Here is a 19680-nt window from a genome sequence, read left to right as displayed (position 1 = left end):
GACTGAGCCATCTAGGGCAGGCACCCCTCTATTTTTTTTAATTCAACAATTAACATGCCCAGATGTGCTTGGAATCATTCAAGGTGCTGGGTTTTCTAATTAAAAAGCAGGTCTAATCTATCTTCATGGAAAATATAGTCTAAAAGTGCTTATTTACAGAAGTCAAAATAGATTGTTTAGTGACAAAGCTGTCAGAATTTTTAAGGCATGTCTCTACTTAATAAAGTCATTTTCTCATTATTCTTGGGAATTTACCTCTTGCCTCTGCTTTTTTATATTCCCCTGCCTTTATTCACTTTCATTTGTCAGAGAAGCATAAAGTGGTGGAATTTAAATATTTCTACTATAAAGTAATAATTAGATTTTAGGGGAAAGGTTGTAACTGCAGCCTGAAATCTAACTTGAATATAAATACAGTTTTCATATCAGTGACTAATATTTTCCATTCTATGCCTGAATCTTTTTGCTAATCATAAAAATTGTCTGTCCAAGGACTGATGAAAATACAAAGCATTTTATCCACAACACTTATCAGAATGAAGGGTAAATAGTGAGATAATGCTGGAAACTCCTACCTAAGTATTGCGGATGAGTATCGTACATGGGTCATCACAGAGCAAGATCCTCAAGCATCACCTGTTTCCTTGTCTTTCCCCAAAGGAAGCAGGCAGTTCAGAATCTGTGGAAAGGCCTAGAAGGTTACAAAACAACATTGACTCTGATCATCTGTAGAGGTAAACAGGAGTCTGGGTGGAAAGTGTCATGGACCAGGCATTGCCTATGGTATGTTGGACAGGACAATGGTGGCAAATAATAATGTCAGGAAAAATTCTTACACCCTCTTTTTTTATATTTTTTAAATTTATTTATTTATTTAGAGAGAGAGAGTGAGTGAGCGCATGAGTGAGTGTGAGAAGGGGAGGGACAGAGAGAGACAGAGAGAATCCCAACCCTGAGGCAGGGCTCATGACCTGAGCTGAAATCAAGAGTCAGATGCTTAACCAACTGGGCCAACCCAGGCACCCCAAAATTCTTATGGTCTCAATGTCAGGAATCTTACAAAGGAACACAGAGGCAACCAAGAAATTGGAGTAGCCTTTGTAGCACTGTCTCTTTTCTGCATCTGTGATATTAACTGAGCCCTCGCTCATGCCCACCACAGATCAAAAGTAATCAAGGAGCATGGAAGCAAGTGGAGGGGTGGGGGGGGGGGGGTGTAGGGGACAAGATGATGGAAGAAAGGCCTATCAGGGACACTGGAGGTGGAAGAGGTGGGACAGAACAAGAAAAGGGTACTGTCTTACTAGGACTAAGATATTTGGAGACTCTGACTCCCAGCAGACCTCTGGGCCATAGTTCCAGGCCCTAATTAGGATTCTGTAGCAATTTTTATGATAAAATAATTTTCAGGAGTGCCTTGGTGGCTCAGTCAGTTAAGCGTCTGACTCTTGATTTCGGCTCAGGTCATGATCTCACTGTTTGTGGGTTTAAGCCGTGCATCAGACTCTGCTGACAGGTTGAAGCTTGCTTGGAATTCTATTCCCCTCTCTCTCTGCCCCTCCCCTGCTCGCACTTGAATGTTATCTCTCTCTCTCTCTCTCTCTCTCTCTCTCAAAAACAAATTAGTAAAAAATTTTTTAAAAATGATTCTTTCCCTCAGTCCCTCTCCCCCATTCACTCTCTCTAAAATTAAATAAATAAATTAATAAAATCTTAAGAATAAAAAGATAAAATGATTTTTCCTAGATATCCCTAGTTTTTACTTCAGCCACTTCTGCCTGAATCTTATTAAAGTTTCCAGCCCTTCCGCCCACTTTACCTTCTAAGTGCAAATGAAAAGCTGGACAGAGCTCTTTCCAGCCACTGGGCTCTTGAAACACGAAACGTGAACACCAGACAAGAACCGCAGCTTAGAGGACACGTCTATGAAACTAAGCTACAAGCTGGGGGCATCAGGACTCAGACCTTCGAGACAATGCTCTCTCACTAGCGTTCAGCCTCAGAGGTCAGGAACAAGAGCGCCTGAGTGGTCAGTCGGTTAAGCATCCGACTTCAGTTCAGGTGATGATCTCATGGTTCTGAGCCCCACATCGGGCTCTGTGCTGTCAGCATAGAGCCCGCTTCAGATCCTCTGTGCCCCCTATCTCTCTGCCCCTCTGCCATTCACATGTGCTCTTTCTCTCTCAAAAAATAAACAAACACAAAAAAGACCACACGAACAATTGAGTTCATCCGTGGCCAAGCCCAACATTAGGCTCTCCAATTATTACTAATAATAATATCCATAGTACCTATGTGTGCCAGGTAGGATTCGGAGCCCTTTACAGTGTTACTTTGCCTAACCCTACAACCACTCCCATGACGTGGGTAAATATTACTATTGTGCATTCTCAAGTGAGGAATCTGAGGACTAGAGTGGGTGAGTTACTGCTTGACCTCAAAACTGGTAAGCTTTCTTCCCTCAACCCACATGGTCTCCCGCCCCTAAGGAGATGCTTCTTTCCCTACCGACAGCCGCCCACTTCCTTTGCCCATGGAAACATCTGCAGAGAAGACCGGCTACTTGGTGCTTGCCTTAGCTTCATTATGCTTCATTGTGCAGTAAATTACTGGATTCCGCTTACATCTGTATTACACATAGAAAATATCTTCAGAACACAAGGTCTTGAATTTAGTAATGCTGGGTTATCTCTTTAATTGGGAGAAAAGAATAACGGCTTGTTTGTTCTCATTCTTTCCAAGATCCTAACTGTTCCCTGAAATGGTTTAAGCAATTTGATGCCTAAGAAGAACTTTATTATCTCCAGTTTCAAATCTTTTAGTTCTGTGTGAAAAATAAAGAATTTATAATCACGAAATAACAGGAGGGATGAGAAAGTTGATATAACTGTAAGCTGAATTTTTCCTGACTCTGACAAATTATCTAATTGGCAGCTGAACCCCATGCCAGAAACAGAAATGCATGCAAAGCCTCAGACTAATCATATCACACCCTTGTAGCTACAAAAACTCCACTCATTAATAAGCCACCAACCAGTGCTGTCTGAGGTTGTCTAATTTCTTTTCCTTTCGTCAATTTCCAGTGTGACTAAAGTCACCCTCTGCGTGCACAGGTCAATAAATGACATTCTTTTCTGCTGCACAGAACCTGAAGCGTGTGGCTGAGACCTGGATGGATGAATTTGCTGAGTACATTTACCAGCGGCGCCCAGAATACAGGCACCTGTCCACCGGGGACATCTCCGCCCAGAAGGAGCTGCGCAAACAGCTCAAGTGCAAGGACTTCAAGTGGTTCATGGCTGCAGTGGCCTGGGATGTGCCTAAGTACTACCCTCCGGTGGAGCCCCCACCGGCCGCCTGGGGGGAGGTGAGGAGAGGCTGCATGAACCCTGCTTTTACCTCTGTGTGTCCGTCTCTCCTGTGCTCAGGTGGTGGCATGGACTGCCAACACCTCCCACTCCTTTGCCCTACAGCCAAGTAGGATTCGTTTACATCATCTCCAATAAATGAATGTCCAACATTTTTTTCAGAAATTGCCAAGGATAAGCATTCAGCCCTCAGCCTTGATAGTCCCATCCAAAACCGTTGGCCACTGTTGACTCCCCAGGTGGATTTTTTAAAATACACCTGGAAAATGTCCTTATTTGAGGTTAGTGAAACTGCCATAAGAGCTGGCAGAGATTGCCAATATCTGTCATGCTACTGTGTAAGTGTGACCAGATCCCCGTGATCGAATCCCTCGCCATCCACTGTGCCCAGCCTTGTTGCTATTTGTATGTGCAAGGATGGGGTGCTGGAGAGGCTTGACTCTTGTCCTACCCAGAGGTGCTGTGCAGAATCGTAAGAAACGCATTTCCATAATACCCAGCACTGTGGTGCACGCGGAAGCCACATGGGCTCCTTAAATAAGCACTAACCTTTTCACCTCGGAACACTCTTTTTCATTTCACTTCATGATTTAAAATGGAAAGAACTGAAGAGCCCCAGTTCCCAAATTTAAAAGATCTATCTTTTGGCGTAGAAAGGACTATTGTGCTGGGTTCAGTTCCGTTCACTCCTGTTACTATAGCCTTTTCCTCATAGAAAAGCATATGCTAAAGCAAGGACTAAAATTGGATAGGGTGGATTTATCCTGGCAATTTAATCAGCGTTTAGCAGGAGGCTGTGAGGGAGAAATTGCAGGCTGGGCGGGATGCTAGCGCCGTCCCGCTTCTCCAGGCTTTCAGAAGCCTGACTAGAGCTCATTGTGGAGGAGCCTTTTCATCATTGTCCTTGGTTGTGTGGTGTGGGGGAGGACATGCTAGCCTGGCTGGTGTCTGTGACTTTGCAGAGGTCTGAACACGGAGCGTGGCAGGAGACGCCAGGACACGGAGGCAGCGCTCTTGGTGAGCAGTCCCAGCTCCCCTTGGGAAAGTTTTCTCGTGCGCCCTCTTGTTGTACTGAGAGGGTCCAAAAGGGTGTCGTTCTCTCCCTGTGCCTGGGTTACCGCAGGCGTGAAAGAAAGAGTCAAGGTCAAGAATATCACTGCATGTTCCATTTTCAAATGGTTTTGAATGCGCACCTGATCCTAATGTTGGCTGCTTGAGCCAGTTAGTCATCTGATTTAATATTTTGCATCTTAAACATTTCCCTAAAGCTTCCCTGGAATATTAGTAATAATAGTCTGCTCCTATTCATTTCCGTTATCAACCATGGGCTTAATTTATAGCAGTGGAAATGTAAAGTAGGCCCCAAAAAGAGCATTCTTAGTCTAATGCATTGTAAGACATGGGAATTTGTTACTTAATCAGCAGGAGAGTGTCTTTGTAAGGTGTTTTTGGTTAAAGGTATAGCTACTACCTATAATGATTTTTTAAATTTATTTATTTTAATACAAGTTAGTTAATATACAGTGTAGCATTGGTTTCAGGAGCAGAACCCAGTGATTCATCACTCACATATGACACCCAGTGCTCATCCCAAAAATTTGCCAACTTAATGCCCATCACCCATTTAGCCCATCCCCCCCACCTCCCTTCCAGCACCCCTCAGTTTGTTCTGTATATTTAAGAGTCTCTTACTGTTTGCCTCCCTCAACTACCTATGATAATCTTTTTAAGTTTACTTATTTGTTTTGAGAGAGAGAGATAACGTTCAGGAATAGGTAGAGAGTGAGGGAGACAGAGAATCCCAAGCAGCTTCTGCATGGTCAGCACAGGGCCCACATAGGGGCTCGAACTCACAAACCTTGAGATCATGAGCTGAGCCAAAACCAAGAGTTGGATGATTAACTGACTGAGCCACCCAGGCACCTTTACCCATGATAATTTAAATGCAATTTTGCCTTCATAACTCAGAAATACTGTCTAAGACCTGGAGCGTCATTGTGTGATCTGCTGCCAGTTAAAATCTCATCAAGCTTTTCTCCATCATATGTGGAAACATATATTATTATTCCTACATGGTTACTGCTTCAAACTGCGACAGATCACATTTTCCCATAGTACCTGACTAAATCATAACCTGTATTTATAAAACACCTTGCTTGGATACAGACTCGAAGCTTCCATTGATGTTGGAAAGAAAAGAAAGAAAGAAAGAAAAGAAAGAAAGAAAGAGAGAGAGAGAGAGAGAGAGAGAGAGAGAGAGAGAGAGAGAGAGGGGGGGGGAGGGAGAAAGAAAGAAAGAAAGAAAGAAAGAAAGAAAGAAAGAAAGAAAGAAAGAAGAAGAAGAAGAAGGAAGGAAGGAAGGAAGGAAGGAAGGAAGGAAGGAAGGAAGGAAGGAAGGAAGGAAGAAAGAGAGAAAGAAAAAGAAAAAAAAGAAAAGAAAAGGAAAAGAAAGAAAAGAACAAGAAAAAAAAGATCCTACTTTCCAGAAAAGCCAAAAGGCCCACCTACAGGCTAAATAGGTTACAGCAGATAGTTGTTAGCCATTACTTTCAACTGCCTTATGCCTTTATGTGACTTGCTTGGCCCATAGGGGCATATACATTCATCATTTCTGGTCTAAACAATTAGATGCTGAGAAGGTCAGATTTTTTTCAACATGATGGCAAATTTCTTTCCCCAAAGCTTCAGCACAGCATACAAAGCAAGGTCACATTTAGGTTTAGGGAAAGAAGAAAACAGGGCTATAATTCAAGGGCCAGTTGCATTCAGTTGCCAATTTCTCAGTGGAGTTGTGGGGCAAGAATGAAGACCTGGAAGACTGGAGGAAGGCAGAAAGAGAGGAAACCAAGTGAGGAGTGTGTGGATTGGTCAATAGTTTTGAAAAACATCTGTTTCCCAAGCAGAATAGGTCCCTGAGAGAAGGAGGCAAGAGAAGTGTTGAAATGCAGCTTGATCTAATGAAATGATGAAAAAGAGAACTCGTTTCTAACTATATATGGGGTAAAAGCAGCCTCCTGCTTAAGACTGGATAAAAATTACTCACTGTGCAGAATCTATCTGGGGCTCATTTTATCTCCGAAAACAGCTCTTTTGAAGTTATTGCTCTTATGGGTTTTTTTTTCTTTTCCCTGTGAGAGGGCTTTTTTAAAAGTCTTTTTTTATTTTGCAAATTTTAAATTTGCAGAAAAGTTGCAAAGATAGTACATAAGGCTCACATATAGTCTCCACCCCAGTTGTTCCGATGCTGACACCTTATGTTTGCCACATTACCCACAGCACACTCAAACTCCGTGAGTAGCGCTGGTACAATACGATTATCTAAACTACAGATTGTGTCCAGATTTCACCCGTTTTTTCACTAACGTCCCTTTTCTCCTCCAGGGTCCAGTCCAGCATATGAAAGGGCTGTTGAATTTTTTATAAACTTTAAATTAATGTTGGAATGGGCAAAGATCCTCAATAAATGTAATAGGTCAATTGCTGTTTTTGTAAGAAGTGAAAAGGGAAACGTAGACTGGGAGACTCTTTTAAAGCAGTAATAGAAAGGAACCACAGACCTCCAGCAATGTAAACACAAGAATCCTTTATGGGAGATCTGTGCCAAAAGCAGGGTAACTGGCTGTTTTATGCACTTGTACTTGGAACGTTTTCCACCTGCTTTTCTGTGCCAGCCCAATTCCAGGTAAACAATGAAGTGCTTAGGCAATTTTTGGCCCTGGTTGTAAGAACCCACCTTGTAAAGGATATGTTACAGACTGTAACTAGCCTATAAACTGCTACTCATTCCCCTGACAAATTTAGCTGGATTATTGCATTTGTCTCCTAACTCATCTCTCTGGCACTGCCCTTTCTCCTTTCAGCTTATTCTCAACATAGTCCACTAAAAATGGGAGAACAGGCCACTCCTCCATTCAAAACCTTTTGCGGGGGGTAGGGGAGTGTGTGTGCCTGGGTGGCTCAGTCATTGAGCATCCAACTTTGGCTCAGGTCAGGATCTCTCCATCTGTGGGTTCAAGCCCCCATTGGGCTCAGGTCATGATCTCCCAGTTTGCGGGTTCCAGTCCTGCACCAGACTCACTGCTGTCAGCGCAGAGCCCACTTCAGATCCTCTGTTCCCCTACTCTCTGTGCTCCTCCCCTGCTCACACTCTGTCTCTCTTTCAAAATAAATAAATCAAAAGAAAACATTAAAAAAAAAAAGCAACTTTCAATGGCTACCATCTCTCTTGGGGTAAAAATCAAAGTCTTTACCTATACCCTGAGTGGTCTGATCTTTATTGCCTCCTCCCCTCTCATCTCTTACTACTCCACCCCCTGGCTTACTCTTCTCTAGGCGCTCTGGCCTCATCACTCTTCCTCAGACAGGCCAGTCACAATCCTACCCCAGGGCTTTTGCACTTGTTCCTTCTACTTAGAATCCTCCAGCCCCAGGAATCCTATGGCTCCTTCTTTCATTTCCATCTGGTCCTTACTCACAAAAATGTCTTCTCAGTAAGGCCTTCACTGACCATCCATTGTGTGCAAAAACGCCCACACACATGCAGCTTCATATTTATACACTCCCCACCTCCCTTCCCTGCTTTATTTTACTCCTCAGCATCCATTACTATATTCAAGCTATATATGCATTTATTTATCATGTTTCTCTTCTATTTCCCACACTAGAAAGTCAGCTCCATGACACAGGGATTCGTTTGATTTGTAGAGTTGCTACTGCTCTTCAGCAGCTAAAAAAAAGTGCTTGGCATATATTAGGTGCTCAGTAAATATTCCTTGAATGAATGAATGAATGAATGAATGAATGATGAATGAGTGGAAGATTCTGGGTCCCTGTTGTCCCCCCTTGCCTCTCACTGCTCTGCCCAGGTACCTCCACAGAGCACACTGAGCTCTCGCTCCACGCAGGGGAAGAGTCTCTCTACCCTCCCTTCTTGGCCATACAACATCCGCCACTTCGAAAAGGTTGGCCAGGAAGGGAGTTTGAGGTTGGGATCTCAGGTAGCAGATTGGGAAGCACCGTCAGGTCTGTGGTCCACGTGACAGTCAAGCACGATATTGCGTATTCTCTTCTGATACCCTAAGGAGAAGAAGGGAAAACTCCAAAAGTGAAAATCCCCTGGTCCAGCTGTCTCTAAACCCTCCCTGCCAGCTTTCTACTCAAAGGCAAGAAGAGATTAAAGTCACATCTGATGGAAAAGCCCTCTCCAGAGGAGAAATCACTCCAGCCTCCGGGTGGAGGGTATGTGGGTAGATCACCCTCTGGGAGCAGGTGGATGGGTGGGATAGCGGAAGGCAACGGGACCCAGAGGGAATAAATAGGATTTTGAGCCATGTACTAAGGCGAACATCCCTTCATGCTATTCAAATAGAAGCAATGTGCTTTTCCACGATGCTTTGTTGGATAGGGTAAAAGCAAGTTTAAAGTGGAAAATTATTCTTAAACCCCACACATATGGGATGCCTTTTGTGTGTGTGTGTCAAGACACTAAATGAAAGAAGCAGAATCTCCTCTTATTTTCCTCCTTTTTACCCCTTCCCGTCCTTAAAGTTTATGAATTTGCTAAAAGTCATTTATAGTATTCCTTTATGGTCTGAAAAGAAGAGTTCTGCAGAATCCCAAGTATCGTGTGTAAGAGAGAATAAAAGATGTAAGACAGACAAACGTGCCTTCCCCCGTCGGTGCCATAGATTCTTTCAAGATGTGTCTGCGTAGTGTCCCCAATGTGCCAATCTTGGCGCATCTGTCTGTCTTCTTGCAATTGTGCAAAACTTTTTTTAAATTTTTATTTTAAAAATTCATCTCAATGCTGAGCTCCTTCAGCTGCTATTTAAATTCCTCCCTCAAGATTAATGTCACCCGGAATTGTGGAACATTCACACAGACAGGCACCCTAAATAATTCCAGTTCTTTTCCTCTGCCTTAGCTGCACTTGACTTCTTTTAACTTCTCTCTTCTTATTTCTTCTAAGGTTCTCATGGTTATATGGTCTTTTCAAATCTCTCCCTATCAGCTTACCGGAAAGGAAGTCTGGCCCTAGGCAGTGCGTTATCTGAAAGACCATCTGAGGATGTGATGTTGTCTCTTTCAAACAAATTCTGTGTAAATGCTGCTGCAGTATAATGCAGAGGTCAATGCCAGCACTTTCTGCACATTCTCTTGGGAGAGCTGTGGCCAGCTTTCCTTCCTCCCTCGCCACGCAGTCTTGCAACTGGGAGAGCTGCGAAGTGAGATTGCCTTGCCAGTCCCGTGGCAGGTGTGCAGGGACAGGCCCCGCCATTCAACTGCTATCTGTCTAAACCAGATCATTGAATGAAACAGTCATTCAGAGATGATTTGTCATTCTCGGAGTGTATGGGAGTTGACTTGATCTGTCATTTATTTTCCCAGGCAGAGGCTCTATGCTAACTCATCTCTCGGGCATTCGACCAATGAAGTTGAGGAAAATGGAAGGATCGCATTACCGTTTCAGATTTTACTATGTGTTTTCTGGGTTCTCAACAGTTAAGACAGTTGAAGCCAAACTTAAAGTGTTTTACGATTTTAGTTTCATATTCCCAGCTGAGTACATTGGACATTTTAGGGTCTCAACCGTGGCAATTTGGCACAAGTCATAATAGAATCAGAGGTGTTTCAGAGCTAACAGACTCTTTTTTTCTTCTCTTACATTAAGTATTCCAAGCAAAATTTCTGTCTTTTCTATTTTGTTCTTCCTTAAAATACATGTAATCATATTGACATATGTTTACACACATAAATATAAACCTTTTGGGGTTCACGTGACAAGAGTAAATGAAACTTTAAGTGTATGTTAGCCTAATCATCAATATATCTTTGTGTTTAATTTTCATTGACAATCAGTACCTTTCTAATTCCAAGAATGATATAAAATTAATAGAATTTGAAGATCACTTCAGTTATCATAGCAAGATTTCCAATCCCGGCCTCAGGAATTATCAAAAATAGAAAAAAGTCAATCTAACTTTTCCTGTCATGAACCTAGGAATACCTCCCTCCTACCCATCCTTTAGCTAAGTGCACAGCTGGCTTCTGTGAGAGCTGAGCGTAGCCTCTGCAGTAGCAGTGGCCCTCGACTTGCCTTGAAAATCCAGCGACCAACCCCAGGTTGGTGGGGAACAAGAATAAGCACAGCAGAAGCTGGGGAAGATTCTGGAGGTCTTGGAATGAAAGTGAGAAAATACTGAAAGTCAATTCTGAGTGATCTAGACTGATACCAGCATGCATTATCGATCTTAAAAATTGGTTTTATTCATTTGCAGACAGGCAATAGGTAAGAGCAAGAGGCAATATTCCTCCAAGTGTCCTTCTAATGTATTGTTAGCAGTAGGTCTTGGCTGGCCCTGTTCCCAACTCTGGGAAGCAGAGTGAGCGCACTGTGTAGAGGTAAGTAGCCCCTTACCTTCACAATAGAGATACTTTTAGCAACCTAAATGTCATCAGTTGGCCTTAGATTTTGTAAGCAACCTGTCTTGGTTTGGGAGGTAGGAAGATAAGGGCTCCTGGGTCCTCCTGCTGCCTCCATAACTAAGTACTTTCTCCATATTTTACTTTCTCACAATTACCTCTTTGTGTTTTTTCACCTACTTGATTATATTTCTTCCTATTGATTTTGAGAGTCAGGAATTGGCTTCAACCAGCTTAGATTTCCAAAATCTGTTTTTGTCTAATAGACAACCCAGTGATATTTGGCTAAACTAGCTCTTGCCCTTCCCTTTTTGTAGTGATGTGTGTAACTTTTTCTGCTGAGCTCCAATTGCCCAATATGATGCCAAGTGGTTGGTCAATTTCTGGATAAGATGGCCTATTCTTTAGCCCATTAGGAAGAGAAACTAACGTAACAAGATAATCTCAGAAGGAGCTTAACTTTCTGGCTCAATCCCCAAAACAGGAAGGACAAATCAGTTTTTTCAGTCTTGTTTTAGACCCAAGATATCCAGAACAAATTACACATTTCTAGGCTCTTCACCTATACTTGTTTGCCAGAATTGCCTACAAGTTTGCAGCAGTTTTATTCCAGATCCTAACACTCAAATACTGCCATTCCATTGGAAACCATGGAAAAACCACAAGGTTTGTCAGAAATAAAAAGAAATAGGGGCGCCTGGGTGGTCAGTCGGTTAAGTGTCCGACTTCGGCTCAGGTCATGATCTTGTGGTTCATGGGTTCGAGTCCCGCGCCAGGCTCTGTGCTGACAGCCAGCTCAGAACCTGGAGCCTGTCTTTGGATTCTGTGTGTCTCCCTCTCTCTCTGACACTCCCCTGCTCATGCTCGCTCGCTCGCTCGCTCGCTCTCTCTCTCTCTCTCTCACACACACAAATAAGTAAAACATTTTTAAAAATTAAAAAAAAAGAAATAAAAAAGTTAAATTTTCTACAATAGTTTTGCTTTAAAATATAATGCCATTTCCAATGCTAAAAACACAGCAGCAGCATGGTTTTGTTTAATCATAAAAACCAGACAGGTCGTTTAGGATAGCAAAGAAGAAACACACACAACATGGCTATCATCTCACATAAAACTAGTAACAGAGAGTCCCCAAGAACTCCGAAATATCGGCTAGTGTAACCTAAGCACCAGACAGCAGCAGGTCATGTGTGAGATTGTCAGAGATGTGCAGTAGGTAATAAAGAAACAAGGCAGTTCTGACTGTTCTAGAAGCTGCCAATTAGAAATTAACAAATATTCACCCCCAGGAAAAAAACAATCTTTTACAGAACAGGAACAAAAGCAGTCAAATCTTCAAATTACCAGTAAAATTCAAAGACATCCTCTCAGGCTCCAAGCTGAGGACAAGCACAAAAAGACCACAAGAAATCAGGGAGGGCCCTGGGAATTTAAACTCTGCTGAACCCACACGTATCTCAGAAACACTCCAAAATACTCTTTTGGAAAGAAGGACAGTCATGCTTTCCTTCCCAATTCCCACACCTGCCCTCATAAGAAAAAAAAAAAAAAAAAAAGGAAAAGGAAAGGAAAAACCTGCTGTTGGCTGGATCCGTCATGAAACACTGCGGATGCCCTGGAAACAAAAGCTTCTAAGACCAGAGACGGAGATAGATCTCAGAAGGCACCAAACAACAAACACATTTAGAGGGAACAATACTGCTTTGCAGGGAAAGACCCTTAGAACTCTAGACAGCACAGAGTCAGGAGCAGGAAGCTTTTATAAATCAGACTTAGCTCTAAGAGAAAGAGAGGTAACTATATAAAGAGGCCATATTTTTTAATACATCACAGTAACAGCAGACAAAAGAGCCCTACAGAGGAACTTTCCTCTACTAGCCAAGAAAACGAGTTTATTTATAGATGGAAAATAAAAACAGATTACAATAAAACCTCTTACTGAGAGACAACAAGGATAAAGATAAAAATAAATCAAATAAAGTTCAAACAGGTAATGAAAACATACTACAAATGTGGCCACAAAGAAGATGAAAAATGTAACATAAGATTTAAAAATGAGCTAAAAGAATCTTAAAAAACAATCAACGCTTGAAAAAACCATGCATATCAAAAATAGAACCGCCCAGGAAGGAGATGGCTAGAAGGATGTGAAGCATGATGCTGTGAAAAGAGAAGTGGAAACTCAGGAATGAAAAGCAAAGAGAAGAAAAGAAAGAACCAAGATTTCAGAAATGAAGGCTCAATTGGAAGAAACAAAGCAATAAGTAGAGTCTATGGAAGTACAGTAAGAGAAACAGAGGCTAGAAGGCAGAAGAATGAGGTTAACAACGTGGAAGGGGAGAAAAGGACTCTCTGAAAGATGTGGAACAACAAAGATGCAAAGGGGATTTAACATGAATTCCCAAAAAAGAAAGCTACCCCCAAAGGGAAAGACAACAGATACATAAAACTATAATTCAAGAGGGGCGCCTGGGTGGCTCAGTTGGTTAAACATTGATTTCAGCTCAGGTCATGATGTCAGGGTTCTGTTCATGAGTTCAAGACCCTTGCTGGGCTCTGTGCTGACAGCTCAGAGCCTGGAGCCTGCTTCAGATTCTGTGTCTCCCTCTCTCCCTCTGCCCCTCCCTGTGCTCGCTTGCTCTCTCTCTCTCTCTCTCTCTCTCAATAATAAATAAATATTTAAAAAGATTTTTAAAAACCATAACTCAAGAAAATCTTCATAAAATAAAATATTTGAATCTACATATTGAGAGAACTATATTTGAGAACTTAAACTGAGAATCATCAACACTGAAACCTTTTTAGTATCGTATTGTATTTTTAAGAGAAGAAAAACAATTTTATACATCCAGGCAAAAACAAACAAACAAAACCTTCCAAAAAACTAAGTAAAACTTTGAGGCACAAACATTTTATACCAAAAAACAATGGAACAGCATTATAAAAATGATCCAGAATATAAAATATGAGCCAAATATTTTATATCCAACCAAACTATGCTTCAGGTATGGAGACCATCAGAAAACAGTTAAAAACATTGAAAAACTCATTTTGGGGCAGAGGATTATTTTTCCCAAGAGACTTTCTGAGAAACATACTAGAGAATGAGCATCAGAAAACCAAGAGATGTTGAGGGAAGGTTGACCTAAGGTCTGATAGAGACTGACTATAAGGATAAAAGAATATGCAAATTGTATATGCTTTGCCAATGCAGAAATAAATGCAACTAATAAGTAGAGTAAATGGAAAAGCAGAGTAAATTTAATGATTGTGCCAAAGGCATTAACTAGAAAGAATATCACGCATGTTTATACACCAAAAACGAGGGGAAGAAAAGGAGAAAAGACTGTAACTAACCAGTATTGCTTAGAAAAAAGTTAGGCATTATCTAAAAAGAAATCATCGAATATTATATATAATATTAGTGTAAAGGTAAGTAGTAGGACAAAAATACAAACCATATTAAATATCAAAGATTACAAAGAGAAAAGAAAATGGATCACATAGTGACTTTGTAGAGACAATAAATACACAATAAATTGCTATGCCAGAACTGAAATCAAATATATAAATATACTAAATGAAAACAAATTCAGACCAATAAAGCAAATCGAACTCTCTGCTAAGACATACCTAAACCAAAATGATACAGAACTATTAAAGGTTAAACAACACAATAGAAATACCAGATAAATGCAAGTAATTAGGAAACAAAGGTTGAGATTTTAATATGAAACAAGGTAGAGTAGGGAGACAGAAAGTTAAAAAGTTAGAAGAAGGCAAAAAGATATTATAATCCTAAGGAAAACAAGCTATAGAAAAACCACTTTTATAAGGTAGAAGTTCTTGGAAATGCAAAGAGACACAGACAGAAACACACCAATCACAGGACAGCTTAACTCTGTAATAGGCAAGCCAAAATTAAGAAGGACCTATATAATCTAAATTAATAATATTAATCTGTAGACCTGTTTAACTCTGAAGCATTTTTTAATTTACCTTCCTTTCAACTATACAAATTAAGAAGCACGTTAATGTTATAAAAATAAACAGAAGGTTTGTAGCAGCAATCCAAATATAAAAATCAACAGGAGAAACAGTCTATCATCTTGTCAATGTGAACTCATAACTTTCCCCCCCTCACTTTCTAAAAATACAAATTCCCTAGCTATATGCACTGAAAAGGCCTAGAAACAGTTTGAATCCAATCTCAATAAGTACGCTGAACTCTCATTATGGTCTCTATAGGATTCTCCACTAACTGGAACTAAGGATACTTGAAGACATGGCTGATTCCCGTTGTGGGGCAGAAAATGTAGGAAAAGGCACTGGGATATCTTGTTGCTCCAGAAGCAAGGAGAGTGAAGAAACTCAAAAACTGATATGGTCACATCAAAGACACAAGAGTTAGCTAGAAAAAGTTCCACTTACCATAGATGGAACATTATGAATATTTAAAAAATGACCCAATTAGTTAAAATGTACTAAATATTTAAAAAGCTATAGATTCATAAAAGATGGAGAGAAGAGAGAAAGAGAAAATGAAAACAGCTAGTCACCATTGGCAGTTGCTAGGACACCAACTCATTACTGTGAAAATTGACATTTTAAAGGAAAATAATTAAGTATCTTCATGTGTTTCCGGTATAATATATATTTCAGGGTATCCAAAGAGTCCAAGTGGCTGACAATTTTTTTCCTACAGATTCTCAGGTAATAAACTTAAACAGAAAGACAGACTAAGAGAAATCAACATTTTGCAATAACTGATTCACACAACAGTCCATTGTTACATGGTGAAACCATCAGAGGAAATAAGGGATGAAAGACAATAAATTCATCAAGTTACTGCCACCTGACCCCACTGATCAATTGTAACATAATTGGAAGTGAGTATTACACACATTGGGATAGGATGCAACATGAAGACATTTTGCACAAGCTAGAAAATCAAGTACCATCTCTGAAATGATCTTAAAAAAAAAAAAGCAACAACAAAATGAATCTGAATTTAATCAAGCCTTTAAATCTAACCTCAGACAAGAAATTCAGGGAGCAGAGAAAAAAGCTAAATAAATCTCTAGCCAAATGTAGAGTTTGAGAACCTAATTTCTTCAGTCAGTACGTGGCAGAGAGAGAACAGGAGGAGGTGAACTATTCTAGGTTACAAGATATTCACAAGGCTCTCTGAATTTCACAACCACACGTAATAAAATGAAGCTAATTTGGATCCTGCATAGAATAAACTATCTGAAAAGAGACATTTTTAGACAATCAGAAGAATTTGAATATGGGCTAGGTATTAGATCCTAAGTAATTATTGTTTATTTGTCACTATATGAGAAATTTCTCTCTCCCCAGTTCTCTCTCTCTCTCTCCCCCCCCCCCACCCCCTAGCTCTCTCTCTTGCTTTTTTTCTCCTATTTTTGTTTCCCTCTTTCCTGGAGAAGCTGATAAAGGTCCTTAGGGGTGAAATGACAGGATGTGTAGAAATTCCCTTAAAATTCCCCAGCAAGGAAAGAAATCGATTGAGAAGTGAGTAGATGAACAAGTATGCCAAAAGGTTGATGGTTTTCAAAGATCAGGTGCATAGAAATCTTCATAGTAAAAGTATTTTCAAATATGTCTCTGTGGAGGATATGTGGGAACATAACAATAGGGAAAGAGAAAGCAAAAGCATGTATTTTGGCGGTGATGTAGGCATAGCTAGATAACAGCATTTTTATTTTATGTGTACCCTAGAGCTAAAATCATTATACTGAAACACATCATCATACCCTATTAGGTTTGAATGGCATAATGCCTCAATAATATAATATTTTACTCAAATTTTATACCTAGAATATTTATTAGCTCTATCCTGCAGCCAGTATGGAATAACATGAGACAAAGTGCTGGATGAAATATGAGCAGATGGCACCTTTTTGTCTGCCAGAACACCTCCCTCTCTCTCTCTTTCCCTCTTCTTCTTTCTCTCATTTCTAAAAGTTAGAGCACTGGTTATTGTCTAGAGGACTTTCTTCTTTCTCACCAGTAGAACTAGCTAGAACTAGTATGTTGAAATCATACTATGATTAGTAACATTTATAGAAATAGTTTATGTTTTCAAAATTAATTGGTTTAATCCTCCAAATGCACATGAGACATAAGAGTCCAATCATTCATCATTTAGCTGGATCACAATAGACACCACTCTGGCATTTTTTCAAGAAAAGAATGGGAAAGAGTTACTATCAAACTATGTTTACAGGAGATGCTAGTCACCACAACCAAAATTACTATGTGGAAATCTGGGTCAAAAAGTCAGTTCATTTTCTGGCATGAAGAAATAATCCTATTTAGAGGAAGTAAAATAGCCAAAGAGCATAGAACTAGGAAGTCCTATGACACAGATGTCTTGAACTGCAAATGGTACGTAGGTGTCTAGAGCAGGGCTTCTTGAGAGTACAGAACCATTTCCTGAGAGAGCACTCAACCATGAGCCCAGGAACACCTGGAGCCAAAGGAAACTACTGGGTGTCTTCCCAGGAGCATCCATTTTACTTAAAGGTTAATAGGAAAATAACAATGAAATGAAATGGGTATGTTACAGAATAGAATACACTATTCAACATTTTTAAACAATAAAAGAGTACTTCAAGAAAATGTACTTCAATCCAAGATTGCTGACCTCCCAGACACGTTTCGCTGTTTGTCAGCCTGGTCCGTGTGGAAAGGTTTAAGAGGCACCAGCCTAAGGAAAATGCTGGATGAATGAAATTGACACTCTTCTTTGAAGCTCCAGAAACATACTCTCTTCCTGTGCTCACAATGATCAGATCCCCAGCGACTAATTCTCCCCCAGCTAAAATGCACAGGGGCTGAGAACAATGCCAAAATGTCTGCTACTCATTGTCAATGAAAACTACAACTGTCACAAAGCTCTGAAATCCACGTGTGAATAAAACCGGTACTGGCCTTCAGAATGCTACGCATGTACCAGATGTTCATTGGGAATCTCTCTATTGATTTTTGCATGATAAATTGCTGTCAAGGCAGATAGAAAAATGTGAAATCCATATTGTCAGCACATTCTCTCGGTGTAAGTAGACTCCATAGGAGTCAAGCAGTTGTCTGATGAACATGCAATCAGAACAAAGACAGAATATGTAATGGCCAGTGAGGTTGGTTTGCCAATAAGAACACTTGAAATCTATTGGCTACACCCTCCTACTTCCAGCTCCATCCTAGGGACACCCCTGCCATTGAGACAGGGAATCTTTACTGTATGTAGGTGGTTCCTCTGGGTAGCACACGAATGGCACTGCCCAAGTCCATTTCCCAGCCCCTTATTTTCTGTCCTTCAATTACTGACAACCCCTTCTAATCAACTCATCTTTCTTTTTTAATGCTGCTCCACTGAGTGGGTTATTGTAGTTTTGCTCCCTATCCTGTCTCCTTCAGGTGATCTTACATCGCTGTTATCTGACCTGTCAAGTGTTCATTCTTCTTCACCATTTTTCACTCAGCAAATATTAATGGGCCAGGCACTGTGCTCATCACAATGGATGAATGGTGAATGCGTGAGACATAGTTTTTGCTCATGTGGCATAAGGACTAGTGAGCTCTAATGAGAGCAAGGGGCTTTCATCATTTTGAAGGAAAGACACTTTGCTCACACCATACTTACTAAATCCTAGAGTTCTTGAAAGCTTTTTCAATGGCACAATGACTTCTGATGATGAGAGAATGTCTCCACAGGCCACAACATGGTAGGGCATGACAGAATTGGAGCACGGTGTTCTTCTAGACTCCCAGGGACAACCTGTGCATCCCCCAAAAAGAGCAAATCTGCAATTCATCTTCTTATACTAATAGGCTGCTTGGTAGAGGTGCATAAAAATAAGCGTACAAAATGCCACATTGCAGCAACGTCCAGATTACAATTTGAGATAATGGATAAAGTACTAAATTCCACAAACTCAAGCTCAGCCCACTCTGCTGCAGAAAAGTCATGATGTGCAATGTGGAGGCAAGCACAGTGAAGGAGACAAACAGGAAATGATGGCTGTTCTCAGTTCCTTATAGGTTAGTACGCGTCCTAAGTTCTTCTGAATTTGCAGACACCTCTGTTCAAATTCCACTTCCAATATTTACTGGATATGTTAGAACCAGGAAAGTTTTTAAATCTCTGTCTCCTCAGTATGCAACCGTCCCTCATTATATAGTTTGTTAAGGATTAACTATAATGTTTCCTGTCAAGTCGTTACCTCAATGTCAGGCATGTGACAAGTAGCCAACAGAAGTCACCACTGCAGTGGCGGTCCTCCAAGTGTGGTGGCAGGAGGTCCGGAGCAGTACCCTGCACATTTAAATCGATGGCTAACAGTACCTGGAGTTTTTGTTGTTGCTGTGAACCGTCTCTGGACATCCCAAAGCCAAATGAAAGCAGAATTACCCAGAGATCATAATTCTGTGTCTGCTATAGTTATTGGTAATTAACATGTAAAGTACTCCACATTGAAAATTACAATTTACTGTACTCTGTAATATCCATATCACTTTCATGACAAAGTGAAAGTGAGCAAATCTTATTTCCTAAAGAAAATTGTTTCTGCCTTGTCTGAGAGATTCAAATGTCTAGAAAATGTTCTGGAGAGAAGATAAAAATTAAATAAGACTAGGAAACTGAATATGGAAAAGAATTTTTTCAGTAGTGTCAGGCTCAATCATGACATGCTGAGTGAGCAATTTGGTCAGAGCAGGGGGTGGAGAGTTCAAGTCCATATATATGTTGCCTATCCCAGAGTTGCACTGAACAGAGAAAGGCAAAGGGATCTTATTTTTCAAGTCCTCCTTTATTTCTTCTATCCCTCTTTCTAACTCTCCATCTCGAAATGAATTGTAAAAT

The 19680-nt window shown here is 40.6% G+C and overlaps 1 protein-coding gene across 1 annotated transcript in view; it reads left to right on the top strand.

Moving 5' to 3' along the window:
- GALNTL6 (polypeptide N-acetylgalactosaminyltransferase like 6) overlaps window positions 1-19680 on the top strand; it is a 1123375-nt gene that overhangs the window by 1055894 nt on the left and 47801 nt on the right. The window contains exon 10 of the mRNA XM_029938762.1: window positions 3146-3367. Coding sequence (XP_029794622.1) covers window positions 3146-3367 — 222 coding nt within the window. The remainder of the gene's footprint in view (window positions 1-3145; window positions 3368-19680) is intronic.

Source organism: Suricata suricatta, chromosome 1 (assembly GCF_006229205.1).
Source record: "Suricata suricatta isolate VVHF042 chromosome 1, meerkat_22Aug2017_6uvM2_HiC, whole genome shotgun sequence".
NCBI lineage: Eukaryota > Metazoa > Chordata > Mammalia > Carnivora > Herpestidae > Suricata > Suricata suricatta.
This window is presented reverse-complemented; position numbering and strand designations above follow the sequence as displayed.